The sequence below is a fragment of the Betta splendens genome, chromosome 7 (genome assembly GCF_900634795.4).
Source record: "Betta splendens chromosome 7, fBetSpl5.4, whole genome shotgun sequence".
Taxonomy (NCBI): domain Eukaryota; kingdom Metazoa; phylum Chordata; class Actinopteri; order Anabantiformes; family Osphronemidae; genus Betta; species Betta splendens.
The window spans coordinates 3,636,662-3,654,726 of record NC_040887.2 but is presented as its reverse complement, the minus strand read 5'-3'; the positions used below and the strand labels follow the sequence as shown (position 1 = coordinate 3,654,726).

At 51.2% G+C, this 18,065-nt stretch overlaps 2 protein-coding genes across 2 annotated transcripts; both read left to right on the top strand.

Annotated features, from left to right (window-relative positions):
• Positions 1-606: 606 nt before the first annotated feature.
• On the top strand, positions 607-5,958 carry si:dkey-32e6.6 (extracellular matrix protein 2). The gene is made up of 10 exons (XM_041071484.2): positions 607-805; positions 937-1,091; positions 1,163-1,399; positions 1,500-1,755; positions 1,975-2,090; positions 2,837-2,969; positions 3,044-3,201; positions 3,284-3,423; positions 5,225-5,551; positions 5,627-5,958. Exons 1-10 carry the CDS (start codon positions 613-615, stop codon positions 5,808-5,810), a joined length of 1,899 nt encoding a protein of 632 aa, XP_040927418.2. The 5' UTR covers positions 607-612; the 3' UTR covers positions 5,811-5,958.
• A 2,600-nt stretch (positions 5,959-8,558) lies between these two features.
• bgnb (biglycan b) lies at positions 8,559-17,977 on the top strand. The gene is made up of 8 exons (XM_029155177.2): positions 8,559-8,816; positions 12,712-12,973; positions 15,133-15,245; positions 15,426-15,639; positions 15,718-15,828; positions 16,061-16,154; positions 16,366-16,504; positions 16,578-17,977. Exons 2-8 carry the CDS (start codon positions 12,733-12,735, stop codon positions 16,773-16,775), a joined length of 1,110 nt encoding a protein of 369 aa, XP_029011010.1. The 5' UTR covers positions 8,559-8,816; positions 12,712-12,732; the 3' UTR covers positions 16,776-17,977.
• Positions 17,978-18,065: the final 88 nt, after the last annotated feature.

Sequence of the window (18,065 nt, the reverse complement as noted above, 5' to 3'; positions counted from 1 at the left end):
GACAAGCTCGTTGTTTGCTTTCATACGTGGACGCCAGGGGAACCTGGCCAAACACGGCTGGCTCCGGCCTGAACTGTCTACCAACCCCGTCTCCTGCTGGATGAGCCCCAGGGTCAGCGTGCGTCGCCCAGGTCACCGCCGCGCGCCAACGAAAACCTGCAAAACAAGGTGGGCCACGCGTTCATGTGTGAAACCACAAGCACGACGCGGCTGCGTGAGCAGATTGTGCTCCGATTGTCTCTGGGTCCATCTCCACCTCCTCCAAACATCTCTATTTGCCCAGCTAGTGTTAGCGGACGGGAGCAGGGCGGGACTGTGTACTTCATGGTATGATGAACGAGGGCCTTTATTCACAGCGTGAGCGTTTAGTTTTTAACCTCTGCACCTCCCAGATCTTCCTTCCCATCCTTCACTCTGAGTTGGAGCCGATGCAGTTTGCTTGGACTCATCACAGAAAAACAGCTCTTTTTCCTGCTTCTCCCACTTTTACGGACACTGACTTCACTTTGACGCACATCTGCACTTTTTGTGGTTTTGCCTTTACCTTCGTTCTGCCCTGAAGACCTTCTTCCTGAGTTGAAGGAGCTTGGATTGAGTAAATATCCATCAAGGATGTGGATCATTTTCATCTGTCTGGCTGTTGTAACAGGACAGGGTCTGGCAAACGTCTGGCCTGATGTGACTGGATATGAGGAAGCTTCGTTAGAGAGACCTGATTTAAAACCAGCAGCCATTCGTCCCTCAGTTAGTGATGCAGGAGCAGGCTCATCAGACTCACATGTTCCAAGCGAAGGTGCTCCTGAAGGTAAATGCATTTACCTTGAACGCCTCTAGTTCATTTCTAGTTCAGCAGCTTTCGTTGCTCATAGAAACTCACTCGCTTGCTTTGTGTTTGTGCCGGTTTTTCCTGTCTTTCTTGTGTGTAACCTGCTGGAGGAGACAAAGAGGCAGAGCTTGTGCAGATGGAATCAGAGATGGAAAGTGATCAGCGAGGAGCGGAGTTCAGAGATGTGACGCGTGGTAGACGGAGGAGAGGAGCCCGGAGGAGGAGGGAACCTGCCGCTGCGCCGGAGGCCAATGCCTATAGAATAGTACGACCAGCTCTGCCACCACCATGATGGTTTTCTTTTAACTCGTGTAATGATGGTGTTGCTATGTGTAGGTGGGTCTGGGGAAACCTCTGAGGGGCTGGGGGAAGCGTGGGAAAGGAGCAGAGGAGAGCAGCGGCCTCATGGCCGTGCTGAGGGAGCTTCACGCTGAAAAGAGGAGGCTGATGGATCAGAGGAAGCCAAAGGAGGAGGAGGAGGAGGAGGACGATGATGATGATGACGACGACGACGATGATGATGACGATGATGACGACGACGACGATGACGATGAAGAGGAGGAGGAGGAAGAGGTTTATCTGCTTTGTTCAAATTAAGGCGACTGTGCTCTCCAGGTTTTTGAACAACCCTCAGATTATTTAATTTCTCTCACCGTTTAAAATTTTCCATTAGGAAGAAGAGGAGGAGGAAGAGGAGGAGGAGGAAAAAGAAGAGGAAGAAGAGGAAGAGGAGGAAGAAGAGGAAGAGGAGGAAGAAGAGGAAGAGGCCACTGAGGCTCCCAGCAACCAAACAGAGGCAAACAGCAACTTCACAGAGTCTCTGCTCAGCGAGTGTCGAACTGCTGATGGAGAGATCAGCTGCAGGGGCGTCGGTCTGACTCAGCTGCCAATCATCCTCAACCCGGAGGCCTCCCACCTGGACGTCTCAGGTACCAGACTAGACGAAATGAGCAGGTGCCATGTTTTATAGTTTTACATTCATGCATCTGTGTTATTTGTGATAGTCATCAAAATCAAGCGAAGCATTAACTGGCAGTTGTTTTCCTGAGTTCACGCAACGACGTGACCTCTGAGTTAACTGACGCTCAAGCCACGTTCATGGCTTCGCAAAGTTACAGAGTCATGTATCTCATAATGTGTTTTCCCAGAGAACAACATCAAAAGCATCGCTCCACGCGATTTCTCCGGTTTGCCAAACCTCAACACGTTGGACCTGAGCTACAACAAACTGGACGATGACTCATTCAGCCAAAACCCCCTGTCTGTGAGTGACACGTCATCGGCTTGATGCTGCACCGTCCAGTTCACAGTCACAGCCACAGAATGTCCTACAGGGTTTCATGTTGCGTTACCTGTCAAACGTTTAGCTGCTGATTCGTGGGTTATTTTACGCCACAGTGTATGTGACAAAGTCCCGAACCTGAGCCGAGTCCAACGACTCCCTCTTGTGGGACAAGTGCAGCCTGCAAAATGGGAACGTCAGTTTAACAAGTTACTTTGCATCTAATGAAAATGAACAGCAGGCTGCATCCTGTATCATTACAGTAATAAAAGAGCACAGAAAACTGCATTAACTAATCTTTTCTAAGAATAACCTCGGGTCTAACCTCTGCGTGACCACAGGCCCAACTCTCCGCCCGACTGCACGGCGGCCAATCCTCACTCACCACCGCGCGCATGCTCTCGCCTCATTGGCTGGACCGACCTGTCGGAAAGCAGCTGCAGCCAATGATGTGGAGGATAAAAGGAAATTATTTTTGGAGGAATTCGTTTGCTCTGGTCCCAGTAATGACAGAGGACTGGTTGGGCTGGAGAAATACTGCAAGGGATGCAGTCCACTGCTTTTACTGGACACACAGAGACCACAGCCACTCTCACAGAGGAGCCACATTTACTAAAAATACCCCATGATAGATAGACGTGGGAGAGATGCTCTCCCAGGGTGCACTGCTGTGAACTCTGTGCACGGCTTTGCACGGACCTTCCTCACGTCCTTTCCCCGCTGTGTAGAACTTGTCTCTTCTGAAGAAGCTGAACCTGGACGGGAACGAGCTCACCCGGATCCCTGCGCTGCCGTCGTCCCTGGAGGAGCTCAAGATGAACAAGAACCGGCTGAGCGCCGTCGGCCCTCGCTGTTTCCAAGGTAGAACCCAGGTCTGTGTGTAAAATAAAGGGAACCAGCCTTTAAAAAGCCGCCGGTGCTTTTATTTCACTCAGGTTTGATGAACCTGCTGAATCTGGAGCTGGGGTCCAATGCTCTTCGCGAGGCCGCGGTGGCACCGCTGGCCTTCAGGCCTCTTCAGAAGCTCCTGCAGCTCCAGCTGGACAACAACTCCTTTGGCTCCGTCCCTCGAGGCCTCCCTCCCTCGCTGCAGGTGCACCTCCGTCCCTGCGCTCAGGATGTCGCCTCGAGCAGCCGAATCAGACGAGCTCCGTCTTCCTTGTCTTTTCATGCAGACGCTGCGAATGAATCGGAACGTCGTCGAGGAGGTGCACGAGGAGGCGCTGAGGAGCTGCGCTCGCCTACGAGCCCTGGAGCTGAGCCACAACCTGCTGCATGAGCGAGGCATCGCCACGCACGGATGGACCCGTCTCACGTACGTCCATGAGTCCTCCACGTCACAGTCCCTCCGTCCGCCACCAGGGGGCAGACCGCCCCCATTCTTCTCCGCCCGAAACGCTTAATACTTGAGGCACAATTTGAAATCCCCATTTAATAAGGCCTGATCGATGAGGTAACTCAGCATCAACGTCTGTGATGCACAAACAAGCACAGACTCGCACCCAATCCACCACCGGCGCGGTTGAATCCTTTATTATATCTGGCTCCTGTGTCATTGTCTTTAGCTGTTGTTTTGATTCACATCCACAAACGCAAACATTGTTGTTTTCTTTTCTTCGTCTTTCTCGCTCGTTCTCCCTCGCTCGCCCACTCACGTATGCACACATGCATTTGTGCCCATATATCACAGAAGCTGTGACAGATGTCCCTGTGAACATAGATGAGCAGGCGTGTGAGCTTCAGAGCAGCGCTGTGTGTGTGCGTGTATGTGTGTGTGTCTGTGTGTATGTGTGTGTGTCTTGGTTAAATATAGTGAATACCAGCGGCTTTTCCTTTGCTCCCTGGGATCCTTGTGAACCATCGTCAGAGCGACAGCGAGTGCAAACAGAAGAGGAAGACAGGGCAGTGTAGGTTGTGGGTCTGTGGACTGCACCGATGTGAGTGGTTGATGATGCAAAAGGTGACGTGCTACAGAAACATCACATTGAGAAAATGTACGGAGCCAAAGCCGAAAGCCAGAAATAATACTTTACGGGTAACATGGCTTTTGGACAGTGCTGTCGGAACAGTTTTAATGGTGAACGCTGGAACCCTGGATTTCCTTTGGCACGTTGCAGCTTGTAAATATGTCAGCGACGTTGTGCTTAGAGTTTAATGACAGGGCACTCAGATCTGATGCTACGCTCCAGTTCTATGTGAAGCCCGTTTGGGTTTCATTAGTCGTGTTCTGTTGATGAGAGATGAGCTCCTTGCGCTGCTGTGGTGAGCTCAGCTCAGGTGGACAGGGTTCTGCACGCGTGTCGGCCGGTGAGACAAGCCTCGCTTTGCTCCGGTTCCCACGGCAACCCCACACCTTGAGGATGAGGGTGACCGGACTCCTGGTCACATCCAAGTCTGCAAAAACCTTTTTAATCATAGCTGTGGTTTTGCTTAGTTAAAGTCTAAATGCCGAGTTGTCAGTGTTTACGTGACCAGACTGAAATACAGGATCTAATAGTAACAACATTTCCTGTGTTACAGATAAATCATTACACTCATGACTCAAGGAATTTAACCTTTTGTCCCTGCCAGTTGTGAAACACAAACACCAGTTAATAAAACCTTGTTTTGTTGCCGCTGCAGGCGTCCCAGTAACCCCCCCCCCCCCCCCCCCCCCCCCCCCCCCCCCCTTCCCAGTTCACTTTGCTGACTGCTCACCTGAGGCCCTCAGTCCACTGGGCGTCTGGTGGACCCATGCCAGCAACACAACAGGAAACGTGCTTTGACCCCCCCCCCCCGTAAACTCACAGCAGCTGTGTGGGATCCTCCAACACAAACACAGCACCCCGTCTCTTGGACTCAGCCCGGCATCTGATCCCCGCTCTGTTGCTTTCGTCCCCTTATCGACGGCTCGTCCAGAGATTCCCCGTCGCAGCGTCTGCTGCGTTGCAGTGCGTCGACCCCCCCGGCTTCCTTACCTCCTCCCCTGCTGCTCCCCCATGTTTCCTCTGCAGCTTCGCCTCCCACGTTGTGCGTCTCGGACTACACGCTGCAGCGGCTGTAAAACACGAGGCGTGAGTGGAATGAGCATCATATGTATTGGTTCAGGTGAGATTTCCGGTTCTTCTGCCCCTCAGGTCCCTGGAGGCCTTGGACCTGTCCTACAACCGCCTCACCTCAGCCCCCATGAATCTGCCCCGTCCTCTGCGCAACCTGAGCCTCCAGCACAACAGCATCAACCACATCCCCGCCTTCGCCTTCCGCCACCTGCGGCCCGGCCTGCGCTCCCTCTCCCTGTCCCACAATGCACTGCGCAGCGAGGGCGTGGATGGGCCCTCGTTTGTCGGCGCGTATCGTTCGCTGGAGGAGCTGCTGCTGGACAACAACGTTCTGGAGGCGGTGCCGCGCTGCGTTCGACAGTTCAAGAAGCTGCGGGTGCTCCGACTGGACAACAACCGCATCAGGTAGGTTTTTTAGGGCAGAGCAGTATAATTATAACCGCTCTAACTCTCTGTGACTTGTTCTGTGGTGGTTCTCAGGGTGCTGGGGCAGTGGGCCGTGTGCCACCCTCGGAACCCGGGTTCCACCCTGGTTTCAGTGCGCTTGGAGAACAATGTGCTGGAACCAGAGAAGATCCCTGCTCGGGCCTTTTCCTGCCTCGCTCACAGCCGGGCGCTGGTTCTGCATCCACAGCATCCACAGGGCGACGCCAATGAGCTATAGGCTGCAGATAAACACTCACATTATTGGCTCTGATTCCATCCAGCACAGCAGCTCTGCATGAAACATGATGAAACAGCTCCACTTTCTATCTATTGTTGGTAAAACGACTGTCATTTTGATATATATTAAAGAAGATGTTTAATTTGAGCCACACAGTCATCGGTGTGATTGTTGTGTTTGTAAAATGGTCTTGATGATGTAACATGATATTACATCATAGTGGCCTCTAGCTTTGACTGAAACGCTGTCATTACATTCACATGTGTGATACTTTATTAACCCTTTATTAACCATGACACATGTTTGCATGGGGTCTGCGTCTGTGACTGTGACACTATAAACATTGTACAGGTTCTGTAGCACCAAAGGTTCCAACATAAACATCCAGCACCAGCTGCTCAGTATAAATACACAGAGTCGGGGCCTCCAGACACACAGAGGTGACGTCAGTCGCTATAGGACCGCGCACAGTAATTGCAGTGAACGTGGGTGTGAACGAGAGGAGAGAGGAGAATAATGCAGCATTGTCCCTCTCTAAGATGTCCTTTTAGCTGAACCCAGTTAGATGTGGCCAAGATGAAGGAGAAAGAAGATTTAAAACAGGGATGAGGAGAGGAAGGCGGAGGCCCGGAGCGGCTTCACAGCCAGTTTCCTGTTCTGGCAGCGAAAGACGACGCCCGTCCCGTCAGCCGGGCTCAGGTTCTGTCCAAGCGCCCATGACCCGCCGGTGCACAGATCTGCTCTCTCTCTCAGGCCCTTCGGGCGGTCGACCTGTGGCCTCCTCCGTTCACAGCTTTTCTCACCAAATCCCACTTGTGTTTGCAGCCTCCCTGTGTATAAATATTTGATGTGAGCTGTTGCTAGTGTTTTAGCCATTCAATCACATCAGACACCACACGCTTCACAGTGAACGGTAATTAAAATGCTGCCCCCCGGTCACCGACGCGTCCCAGGGAGCGAGAGGGGGGACGTCAGCGTGCAGAGTAGAGAGCCGATAGCAGAACAGACTCTGCCCGGGTGTGTAATCACACGTTACACTCCTGTTCCCAATCCCGTGCGTGTGGTGCTGTCTCCATTCTCCATAATTGTACTGTAATTTTTTTTAAACAGCGCATTACTGTCTAAGAAACTACACGCTCGCATTCGCCCTGCACACGCTGATGGGAAAGGGCCCGGCTGCACAGAGGGTTTAAGTCCCTGAACCCGGTCCGTCACAGACCGCTCCGCTGACGTCACATGGCGCCCAGCGGCCCATTTGGACCGCGCCGGGCCGAGACCGGGCCCGTCTGCGAGGCCCGCCGTGGAGCGGCCTCTTCCTCCTCCTCGCTCCGTCTGCGCCGCTCTGTGGCTGCAGCTTCCTGTGTTTGTTGTTGGAGGACGGCGGGAGCGCTGGCTGATAAAATAAAAGCACCAGAACAAATGGAGCGACACAGCTGAGGATTTATTTTCTCGGCTAAAACAGGCGGATAAAAAAGGCAGGGTAGTTGCGGGTTCAAGTCCTACGGTTCAGTTATTTGGGGTCAGCATGAAAGTCGCGCCTGCATAGTTTTACTCCACGTGTACGAAAGAGTTTTATTCAAAACCACTAAGTCCCTCTGTCCTCGCCTTCCTGCAGCGCTCCCTCGATGCATGGCGACACCTACGCAAAAGTTAACAAGTGGGTGTGATGATCTCTGGAGACACTTTAGCTGAACACGCGTAGGACAAAAAGTTTAATTTGGAGGCCAAGCCCTGCAGCTAAAGACCAACGCCATAATCAACGGAACCACAGGCAGAGAGAGTGGGAGACTGGCAGAGAGGGAGACGCGCTGCAGGCAGAGAAAAGGCCTGCTGCTGCGAAATTAGAGAAAGTGGAGGAAGCAGAGAGGACGGGGATGTTTTCCCCAAAGGCCGTTATCTGACGTGTGTCTGCAGCCGGGCCCTGGTCCGGTCCACGCGCCTCTCGTGTACAGAACCTGAGCAGCGGCAGCTCATGACGTGCGAAGGATCAGAATCAGGGTCCGAAAAGCCTCCAGATGGTGCGACTGGGCCGATCTGGGCCTCATACTGGGCGCTGGCAGCAGCGACAGGAAATCAGAGAGTCTGTAAAAGGAGGACAGTTTATCCCGCCAAAGCAGAGTTTAATAAGAAAAGGCTCAGGCACAAATCACATGTTTTATAATCACAGCTCTCAGAATACGTTTAGGCTCGGTGATTTTGGTGGAGCTTGTCACCACGTTCCCTCGCGGCGCTAATTAAAGACAAATGTGCGACTGTGTTGTGCAATTAAGTAGTTTGACTGGAATAAAGTGAAAAATTACTAAACAGACGTCCCAAACCCAAATAAGCCACTTCCAGACAAGTATTCACAGGTGAAAGCAGGTAAACACACACACACACACACACACACACACACACACACACACACACACACACACACACACACACACACACGCTCAGGCTCGTTCTCATGCACAGTTTAAATAAACTACAGGGAAACGTTTATTTTTAATTTGAACCTACATTAAACGGAACCCCACAGCACAATATTGCGCACGTGCGTCCTGACGCAGCCTCAGAATAGCGGGTTATTCCAAGGCCAGTTTCTATATGATGATGCTTTTATCCTACACAATGAGCGTTTCTATTTTCGCATCCTCAACTCTCTGTAGCTGCTGTAGGAGTTCTCGCTGTCGCCGTTACGAGCGCACTCCCCCTTTCTCCTCCCCCCGTCGTGGAGGTTCGGCTCGTCAACTCCCCTGGTTCGACCCCTCTCCGGCCCTCAGTCGCTTCCTCGGCGCGGACTCGAGCGCACGGTGCCCCGGCCAGTTCGCAGTGGCACAGAGCGGAGGAGCCGTGGCTGGATGTCCGGGCATCACAGGGGAATTACCGCACTAATCCGTAAATGTGATGAGATTATAGGACAACATTGTTTTCTTGACCTTTCCAGGATAATCTGACGCGCAGAGGGAGAAAATTTGCCTTCGAAGTGTTTCTGGAGTTTGGATGTTTTCTCACACGCTGAAGGTAGGAGGCGTTTCTTTTATTTAGTTCCGTTAAAACATTTGACATAATGTGCTTTATTTTGTAGGAACAAACAGATTTACTGCACATTGGACGCTTTGTTTCTAGTTAAGAATTAGGCTTCACCCACGTTTACACACAGATTTCACCACAAATCGCATTATTCTCCATCGTTCAACCTGTTGCATCTTTCGGCTCGTGGCGCATTTGACGCTCGGTTAGCGCCATCTGACCAACACTAGATGGCGCAATAATTCTCCAAAGACAGTTCAATGGAATCCGACGCTATAGGGTGACCTTATAATTAAGTAAAACCTCTCTTTTCCCCGATCTCCTCCCTCTTCTCTCATTAGGCTCTAAGTGTATGTAACACGTGGCATCTCTAGTCCATCACAGCATCATCATTTTGGGGGAATAATTACAGTGAAACCTACCAATCATTCGACTGCTGCGGGGCTCTGAGCTCCAGTTCCGCCTCGCTACGCGCGCGCAGTTCAGACGGATCCGCGCTCCTTCAGTCAAAGCTCGTCCCTTGTGTTCCTCTGCTCTGTGTTATTTTGTGGTCACCTGTGGGTGGATCGTCCTACACCTGGTTGAGTGTGTCATGATTCCATCCATCCACCTTAATGTGCATCTCAGGGCTCATATCTGAGCCGAGGGCTGTGTTCTCTGAGCTCTGCCACAGTTTAATCACCGACTGTGAGGATGTTCAGCAGCAGCTGTTGTTTACGGCCTCTGTTCAGAGCCCACGTCTGAGTGGCACTGCCGCTGGAATGCTTCACATACTTGTGAATGTGGATGGGCCCACAGCCTGGGATGCACGGGTCAGCTGTCCATGGCCCAGCCTGGTCCCGTCCTGCTGCCGGACCTCGGTGCTGCCGAGCCGAGCCGAGCCGAGCCGAGCCGAGCCGCTCGCCACCACATCCAAGCTCAGCGGCAGCAGAGGCGCTGCCAACGTTCCTTTTTTTAGTGTTCGCAGTCACCAAATTACAGCCACTGGGCCAGTTAACTCCACCCGTTGTTCCTAGCAGACCCGCCTAGTCTCAGCCTGCGTGTGTGTCAATGTAGGTCGTGAGGAAAAAAGTGTATGTGAATGTAGGTTGTGAGGAAAAGAAGCGACACCAGATCACTGTGGTCTCAGATGAAAACGTATAAAGGTTTTGTGTGTGTGTGTGTGTGTGTGTGTGTGTGTGTGTGTGTGTGTGTGTGTGTGTGTGTGTGTGTGTGAGAGAGAGTTTACATGTGAGTATAGTTTTGGGCCAGGTTGCATCTGGTTTTGTGCAGGTGTCCACTGAGTTCACTGCAACTTGAACCTCCCTCCGCATAAAAAGATGCGGTAGAAAAGAACACAAAACACAGAACTAGGAGACACACACTCTCATAGAAACCAGCTCGTTGTGCGCTTAGTCAGCGCCGTGTCACCGAGCGGCGCTGCACGTTGACGTGGCGCCTGCCAATTCACACACACACACACACACACACACACACACACACACACACACACACACACACACACACACACACACACACACACACACACACACTGCCAACGCATTCTCGGCACCCACCAATAAAAACACGCATGAAACAAGCCATTTAGTGCCGGTGACTCACATTGCGAGCGGTGTTTGTTGTCACTGGGATCAACTGGGAAAAGGTGCACGCATCCAGAAGCGGATGCTGGTGAACGAGGACCCGGCGACTGACCCGGTTGTGGTCGTGGGAGAACAAACAGAGGCAGGAGATAATTGCTCCTCGCGGCACGCTGAGGCTTATAGCTCACATATGTGCAGCTTGGCAGGGCCAAAGGTCGCATTGTGGGAACTCCAGCTACGCCAACGTACAATTGTGGTGGATGCGAGGCTCTGACAAGTACCCGGCGCTTGATGGATAGCGCAGATAGCGAGCAGAAAGACTGATGTGGGAACCTCAAACAACCGATTCAGCAGATGGTGCTTTCACTGACACCGCTGCATTCAAACGCTGCTCTGAATATTTTCCCTTGTCTAATTCACTAGGGAACCACTGGAATTCATATCATGTGTTTGTTTATTACGGCTCCAACCACATGTAAAGGGTAATGCCGTGACATTATATTTGGGCGCATGTTGTTTTACTGGCGGAAAAATGATTGCCGCCGCCGAGGAGAGCTGAAGTCTCGATCGGACTGAATCTTCAGATGATTCTGATCACACCATTCGGCCAAAAGTATGCGAGCACATCATCGTGAAGCATCTCGCTAAGATGCCACGGGATTAGCATCACTCAACCATCTCCACTCATGTGGGAAGGCCTTGCACAACCAGCCTGGCTGTGGGACTTTCCCTCGTGAGCATTAGTGGGGTTTCACTCAGACTGAGCCAGGCAGCTCACAGGTGCTGATCCTGGACCAGCGGGTCGACGTGGGACCAGGTTAAATGACTCCAGCTGTGTGGATGTCCCTTAGTCTTATTGTTTCTTCTCTGGGTGATGATAATGGGCCTTTCCTGTTCTCTTTAGAACTTCTCTCTCTCTCTCTCTCTCTCTCTCTCTCTCTCTCTCTCTCTTCAACTGTGCTAATAACAACCAAATCGCTGCTTTGACCAATTAAAAAAAATAAAGACTCCACAGTGTCAGATTATGAGATTTACAACATTATACCTCCCATTATGTTACGCTGCACAAGCTGCAGAAATTGTAGGTGTTTAAATGAGTCTGGTTGCGTTCCCGCTCCTCTGAGCGCCGGGTGTTGCGTGTCGTCTGCCTACATTTGCTGCAGCCGTGTCCTTTTGGCTGCATTCTTCTGGCCAAACCGAGGCTAGTGGTGTTTTTTCGTTTCTGTAAAATGGTATAATTTGACAGCTATTTTTATTGCAGGCAGGAGACTGCAGAGGCTGCTCATTCGTTCTTCCAGGTCAGGTCCTCAGACTCCTAACGTGTTCACTTCTTGAAAGGAGCAAAGCTGCTTAATGGTTACAGACATGAGCACATTGTGGAATGAGAAGCATTTCCAAGATTTAAAAAAGGTTCAACTTCAAATCCCTCCTGTCTCCTCTCAGTTTCCCTTTGAGGCCGTTTAAGGACAAGGATCCTTGTTCTGTTTCATTCACACTCCTTCTGCTTCCTCATTCCAAACACCACTATCACAACTCTGATAACGCTTAAAGACAAAATTAGCTTGCAGTAAGAAAATGCTAATATGCTAACCACTAGCATCGTCCTCTCTGCAGAGGGAGGGAATTAATATTGTAGGTTTAGAGACTTCGGTCACTCCAGGGTCGAGTGGCTTCGCTTCAGAGGATTCGCGTCCAGTTAATGGCCACAGTTTCCTGCTGTAGCGATAAATTGGCCTGTTAGTAACGTGTTTTCTCTGAGGTTACGTGCAGCTTGGTGCAGGTAAAACAAGCGACAAACGCGCCTTACATTCAGAACTCTTTATCGCGCCTTCACACACGGGTCCAACGACACGCTCCCAGTTTCCCCTCTGACTCAATGCACACGTTGTTTGCTGGTAGGAATAAGGTTTTCCACTGCGGAGGTGTTGTCCGCTCTGTGATTGGTCGGCGAGGGGGGACGCGGGCTCCGGCACAGGAAGTGGATCGTCAGCGGCGGCTGACGTGACTTTCCTTCGGCGCGTCAGTGGAAACGGTCACATTCTCCTCTGCGGCCTCCAGGTCGCGCTCGGTTTGGTGTGGTGTAAACAGCTGGGCCTTGTAATTGAGACAAGCAGACCGTTACCGTCACAACATCCCAACGCTCACATGCAATTAATGGCTGGGTGAACCTGCTGTGGGTGGACTCTAACGTACCCACTCACCCCTCTGCTGCCTCCCACCAGCTGTGTATTAGCTCGGTAGAACTCATTAGTGTGATGAAATCATGATGAAATCATAATTCAATGCACTTTTCATTTTTCCAGGTGCACGAGTAAAAAACAAAGATGTCGCCACCTTGCTCCCTCCTGCTGTTTTTGAGCGTGGCCCAGCTGCTCTCCCACTCCTCCCCCCTGCCCTTCGAGCAGAAGGGCTTCTGGGACTTTGCCATGGACACCATGGACGGCGTTGGGATGATGGCGATGATGAGGGACGAGGAGGAAGGCTCCGGCGTGGTGCCCAACGAGATCCCGGTGTGCCCCTTCGGCTGCCACTGTCGGCTCAGGGTCGTCCAGTGCTCCGACCTGGGTCAGTGAGTGAGTGAGTGAGTGAGTGAGTGAGTGAGTGAGTGAGTGAGTCACAGCCCTAGAGAATGAACCCTGCTTTCTTTGGTGTATTATCTTAGAGAGGAATTTCTGGGATAAAGCTGGTGTATTTTGGAGGGGGAAGCGTGTCTGTGAGGGATTTCGTGTTCCAGACTGTGCCTGTACTGGGTGGGAGAGGGAGAGAAAGAGAGCTGGTTGAAGCAGAGGAGGAAAAACGGAGCGGAGGGACGGAAGGAGACACGTGGAGGAGAGGGAGATTAACGAGGAAGACGGTATTAATGGCTCACACGATGTAAGGCTTTGATGGGAGGAGATGCAACGTGGATAATTTTATGGTGTTTTGGGGACAGGAAGTTCAATGAAAACCCCAAACAGGAGGAGGGTGGAAGGAACAATGGTTTAGTCTGAAGCGACTCCAAGATGAAGGAGAGGATCCAAACTAATGGATGGTACATGCGCGTTTGAATAAACACAGGAGCCTGAGTAGTGCTTTGATGACATGAGCATAATTACCTCCAGAATATTCACTCTGCACAATCACCATGACAAATCAAAACAACATTTTTCAAAATATGACTTTGATGCGTTTCCAGTCTGTGTTTTAATTCGCGTTGCCATATAAACGTGCAGTTTCCTGTCTGCAGATATATTAAGAGCAGGCTCCTCTTAAGCCTGTTCCTACTGGAGCAGAGAAGCTTCATTGGCTCTAAAGATTTCCCATATAACTCTAATAAGCTCTCTGTGTTTAGACATGAGAGCTTTTTGGAATCATCATTTTACAACCTCTATATATTTACTGTCTCTGGTCTCTGTGCAGTGGGTAAATGTGGAAGCGTGTAATTTCCCAGACGTGAAGTGCTTATTTAGGGCCCATGTATTTTGGCGGTGGCGTCTGTCTCCTGTCAGCGTGCATCCCTACATGATGTCGCCTGGGTTTAGCAGGGTGCGAGTTTCCTCAGTTTGTGGTGAAGGCGCTCGGATCTGTGGCGGCGCTGTGGTTCGAGGATCAGAGGGTTGAAGGGTTCCTGCTAATGAAGCAGTATGTGAATGGTGGGTTTCCTGTTGATGGAGGTTAAATGTTTAATATTTGCTACCACAGGTCTAACAATCTGCACCTTTGCTGCTTTGAAAACTCAATACAGATGATGGTGACCTACGTACTGAATGTGGAAGCTGTGAATGAATTCACATTGCAAATCAGTTTTTAGACGAAGTGCTGGATGAGGTCCCTCCAGATGTCTCCGAAGCAGGTTGTTAGCGTGAAGCGAGGGTCTGATCCGTGGAGGGTGTGGCTCGCTGCAGCCGTATATCTAAACTTAACCCCGCGCGGACAGCTCCTGTGGGTCAGATGTGGTCCGCGGTCGCCTGGTGGGAGCGATGACGCCTGGTTGCATCATGGGCCCGGTAGAGGCCTCGCTCACTGGTGGCCCGTCGGCGCCGGCGGCCACATGACACGCCCGCGTCCACGTGGCTGTGGCGTGTGGGCTGCTAATGAGCCCTGGTGTCTGCGTTTGTGTGTTCTGCATCCCTGGATGGAGCGGCGCAGGTGTCCGACCTCGTCACAACTGTCTGTCACAAACCACAATGAACACGCGCGCGACCCAGAAGCAATGAAAGTGTCGCGGCTCACACCTCAGCACATGCAGCTTGTACTGGTCTGCCTGTACTGTGTGCGATGTGTGTCAGCCTTTGATTTAAGGCGGCGCTGATAAAACCCTTTGTGACTCCTGTCAAATGGAAACCAGATGGGAAACATCTGGCGTCCCAGTCTGCTGTGGGGGGGAACCAGTGTTTGTGTGTCTTTGTCTGTGATAAACCAGTAATTTGATGCATGTGCTGCTTTCAGTCCATCTGTGTGTGTGTGTGTGTGTTTGTGTTTGTGTGTGTGTGTGTGTGTGTGTGTGTGTGTGTGTGTGTGTGTGACCTCCATCGTCGTGTCCACCTCTCATTAAAATAACAGACCGGCAGCACCACAGTGCTCATTTGTGGGCGTGTGATTACTCTATTATTCAGGGCTCACGCTTTAAAACACCCGGCGACTATTTATTTATCCACGCGTAGGTCCGACCGAGGAGCTGGAGGCGGCTCAGCGTCCTCCACGTGTGGAGAATGACTTGGTCCTGTGTTTGTGTTGGTCCTCAGGTCTGACCGCGGTGCCGCCGAACATCCCTCCAGACACCAGGTTCCTGGACCTGCAGAACAACCGTATCACCGAGCTCAGAGAAAATGACTTCAAAGGTCTCACTCACTTATATGTAAGAGACACACACGGTCCGGTCCCACTGGTACTGACCCGTCCCAGCCCAGCTTGGACTGGCGTGAATCATTATGACGCTCCGTTTCCCCACTCAAACGGGCTCAGAAGTTCTGTTAACCGTGTGTCTCCCTCTCTCTGACCGAGGCTGATCTCAGACTCTCCATCCTCACCGTTTCAGGGTCTGTCTCTGAGGAACAACATTATTTCCAAAGTCCACCCCAAAGCATTTGTCCCCCTGAAGACCATGCAAAAGCTCTACTTCTCCAAGAACCTGCTCACCGCCATCCCCAGGAACCTGCCAGCGTCGCTGGTGGAGCTCCGGATCCACGAGAACCGCATCAGGAAGGTGGCGGCGGGAGCCTTCGCCGGACTGCGCAACATGAACTGCATAGGTCAGAAACTGACGGCGCCAGCGCCAACGGGCTCTTCGCTTCTCACCTCTTTGCTTTACTGTGTCTCTCATGTTGCAGAGATGGGAGCAAACCCCATCCAGAACAGTGGCTTCGAGCCGGGAGCCTTCAAGGGACTGAAGCTGAATTTCCTGCGTATTTCTGAGGCCAAACTGACCGGTGTGCCTAAAGGTGAGGAGTGAAATAACAGCATCATGTCAACTGATATGGGACAAATGGGAAATGTTGCTGATCAATAAAGCAAATGTTTGGTTAGTTGGGAAATTATGTAACAGCAAATTTCTGAAGAAGAGCAAATCAGGAAGAAAGAAACATGCAGCGTATGGATTTAAATATAGAAGATATATATGTAATGTATGTAAGGGAATAAAACTTTAGAGGTTTGTCTCCATCTGCCTGTCAGATCTCCCTGAGAGTCTGCATGAACTTCACCTGGACCACAACCAGATCCAGGCTGTGGAACTGGAAGACCTGCGCCGCTACAGAAACCTGTACAGGTACCCCCCCCCCCCCCCCCCCCCCCCCCCCCCCCCCCCCCCCCCCCTCCACATCCTGCTTCTTTCTAGGGCACGGCTGACGGCTGACCCCGTCACCATGACATGACACCCATCAGAACCCCTCCACACGCGCCCTGATTCTGTCAGGCTCCTCTGGTTCTGCTTCGCTCCGCTTCCCCACTTTCACAGCTCCTTCTCGCACTCTGTCCAGACTGGGCCTGGGATTCAACCACATCCGCAACATCGAGAACGGCAGCCTGTCCTACGTGCCCATGCTGAGGGAGCTGCATCTGGACAACAACCGCCTCACCCGCGTCCCCACCGGGCTCCCGGACATGAAGTTCCTGCAGGTGAGTCCAGCTCCGGTCCGCGGCGGGACGGGCTGACGGCGCTGTGCTTCACCCTCTGCCCTGCGTCCTCCAGGTGGTTTACCTGCACTCCAACAACATCAGCCAGGTGGGCGTCAACGACTTCTGCCCTCAGGGCTTCGGGATGAAGAGGACGTTCTACAACGGCATCAGCCTGTTCGCCAACCCCGTCAACTACTGGGAGGTGCAGCCGGCCACGTTCCGCTGCGTGGGCGACCGGCTGGCCATTCAGTTCGGCAACTACAAGAAGTAGAGGCAGGGAGGGAGCGGAGGAGCGCGGAGGGAGGACGGAGGCGTAATTTAAAGAAATAAAAAGACTTGAGAGTTAGGCAAAAAGGAGTTCATATTTCAGGAGAGAAGTGTTATGATGATATTTTCTGGGGTGGATGAACGAAACCACAATAACGGAACTTGAAGGGTGCAGAGAGCGACGCGCTTGCAGTTCTTCACCTGAGCTTTTTGCAATTGGGAATTTAGAGTTTAAATAAGTCAACATTTTAATATGATAGAGATGAGAAGAATGTTTCCGCCGTATCAATCCATGAAAAAGAGGACTGAACACTTGTGAAGCATCTCATTCCATTTTTTTTAGTTCTTATTGTGATTTAAAACATTAACATGTTTGGTCAAGAGTATGAACATAGATGTCATCATAGATTTCTTATATACTATATAAAAGGTGCTGTTTTTTAATTTCTGTGTTTGCTGATCCATCACATTGTTCCTGTTTGACTGGCCTGAAGCCATCGCGCCCTAGGCTCCGCGTTTATCACCGTACGCGGACACGTCGCCATCGGTTGAACGGCGTTTGTGCGTCAAACCATTCAAAGGGCAGTGGGTCCACTTGAAGCTTCCTCTCATGGGATCAGAACATCTCGTCTTTCCTGAACCAGCAGCCCGTGTATGGAGCCGATCCCGTGCCTGTGTTCAACCAGCTGTCTGATTCAGTTTTCCTCCGGGGGACGTTGGGTAGTGGAGGAAACACACATTTGCTTCGCTTTAAAGACAATAAAGGCACTGTGTTCACATAGTGCTGCCAATAATAGTAGTGTTGATGCATTGTTTGCACAGTTTTTTCTGTTTTCTGCTTGGGGGTCATGGGGGGAGGGGGGTGGTGGGGGAAGCCATAAGTATTCTGTCCTGCCTCTGTTCTGTAACCTGACGAGCTACTGCTGCATGTGAATAAAGACATTTTTAGCCGACTGCATTACACCAGAAAACAACTGATGGCCCTGTGGTGGACGCTGTAAATAAAGGTTAAATCAAATGGAAAATATTGGATGGATGATACAACAATTTATAAACAACAGGACAATTATTTAAAAAACGAACAATAACCATAATAACGCCTGAAAACCCAATTTTACTCCACACATTACTAATAAGCATTATTTGACAACAAATATTGCATCAGGACGGAAGCAGAGTATCGATGATAGTACTGTTCATTCATTTCATTTGATATTTTTAAATGCACTATAGAAACAAAGAATGTACCAATCGGGCCATTAGAAGACCAATGATCGCCGTACTTGCTTTATTT

Excerpts from the sequence above, each read along its gene's own strand:
- si:dkey-32e6.6 (XM_041071484.2), top strand. The coding sequence starts at position 613 with ATGTGGATCATTTTCATCTGTCTGGCTGTTGTAACAGGACAGGGTCTG. Across the intron at positions 3,202-3,283 it reads GCCTCCCTCCCTCGCTGCAG|ACGCTGCGAATGAATCGGAA; the intron begins GTGCACCTCCGT and ends CTTTTCATGCAG. Across the intron at positions 5,552-5,626 it reads CTGGACAACAACCGCATCAG|GGTGCTGGGGCAGTGGGCCG; the intron begins GTAGGTTTTTTA and ends GGTGGTTCTCAG.
- bgnb (XM_029155177.2), top strand. The coding sequence starts at position 12,733 with ATGTCGCCACCTTGCTCCCTCCTGCTGTTTTTGAGCGTGGCCCAGCTG. Across the intron at positions 15,246-15,425 it reads AAGGTCTCACTCACTTATAT|GGTCTGTCTCTGAGGAACAA; the intron begins GTAAGAGACACA and ends TCACCGTTTCAG. Across the intron at positions 15,640-15,717 it reads GCGCAACATGAACTGCATAG|AGATGGGAGCAAACCCCATC; the intron begins GTCAGAAACTGA and ends CTCATGTTGCAG.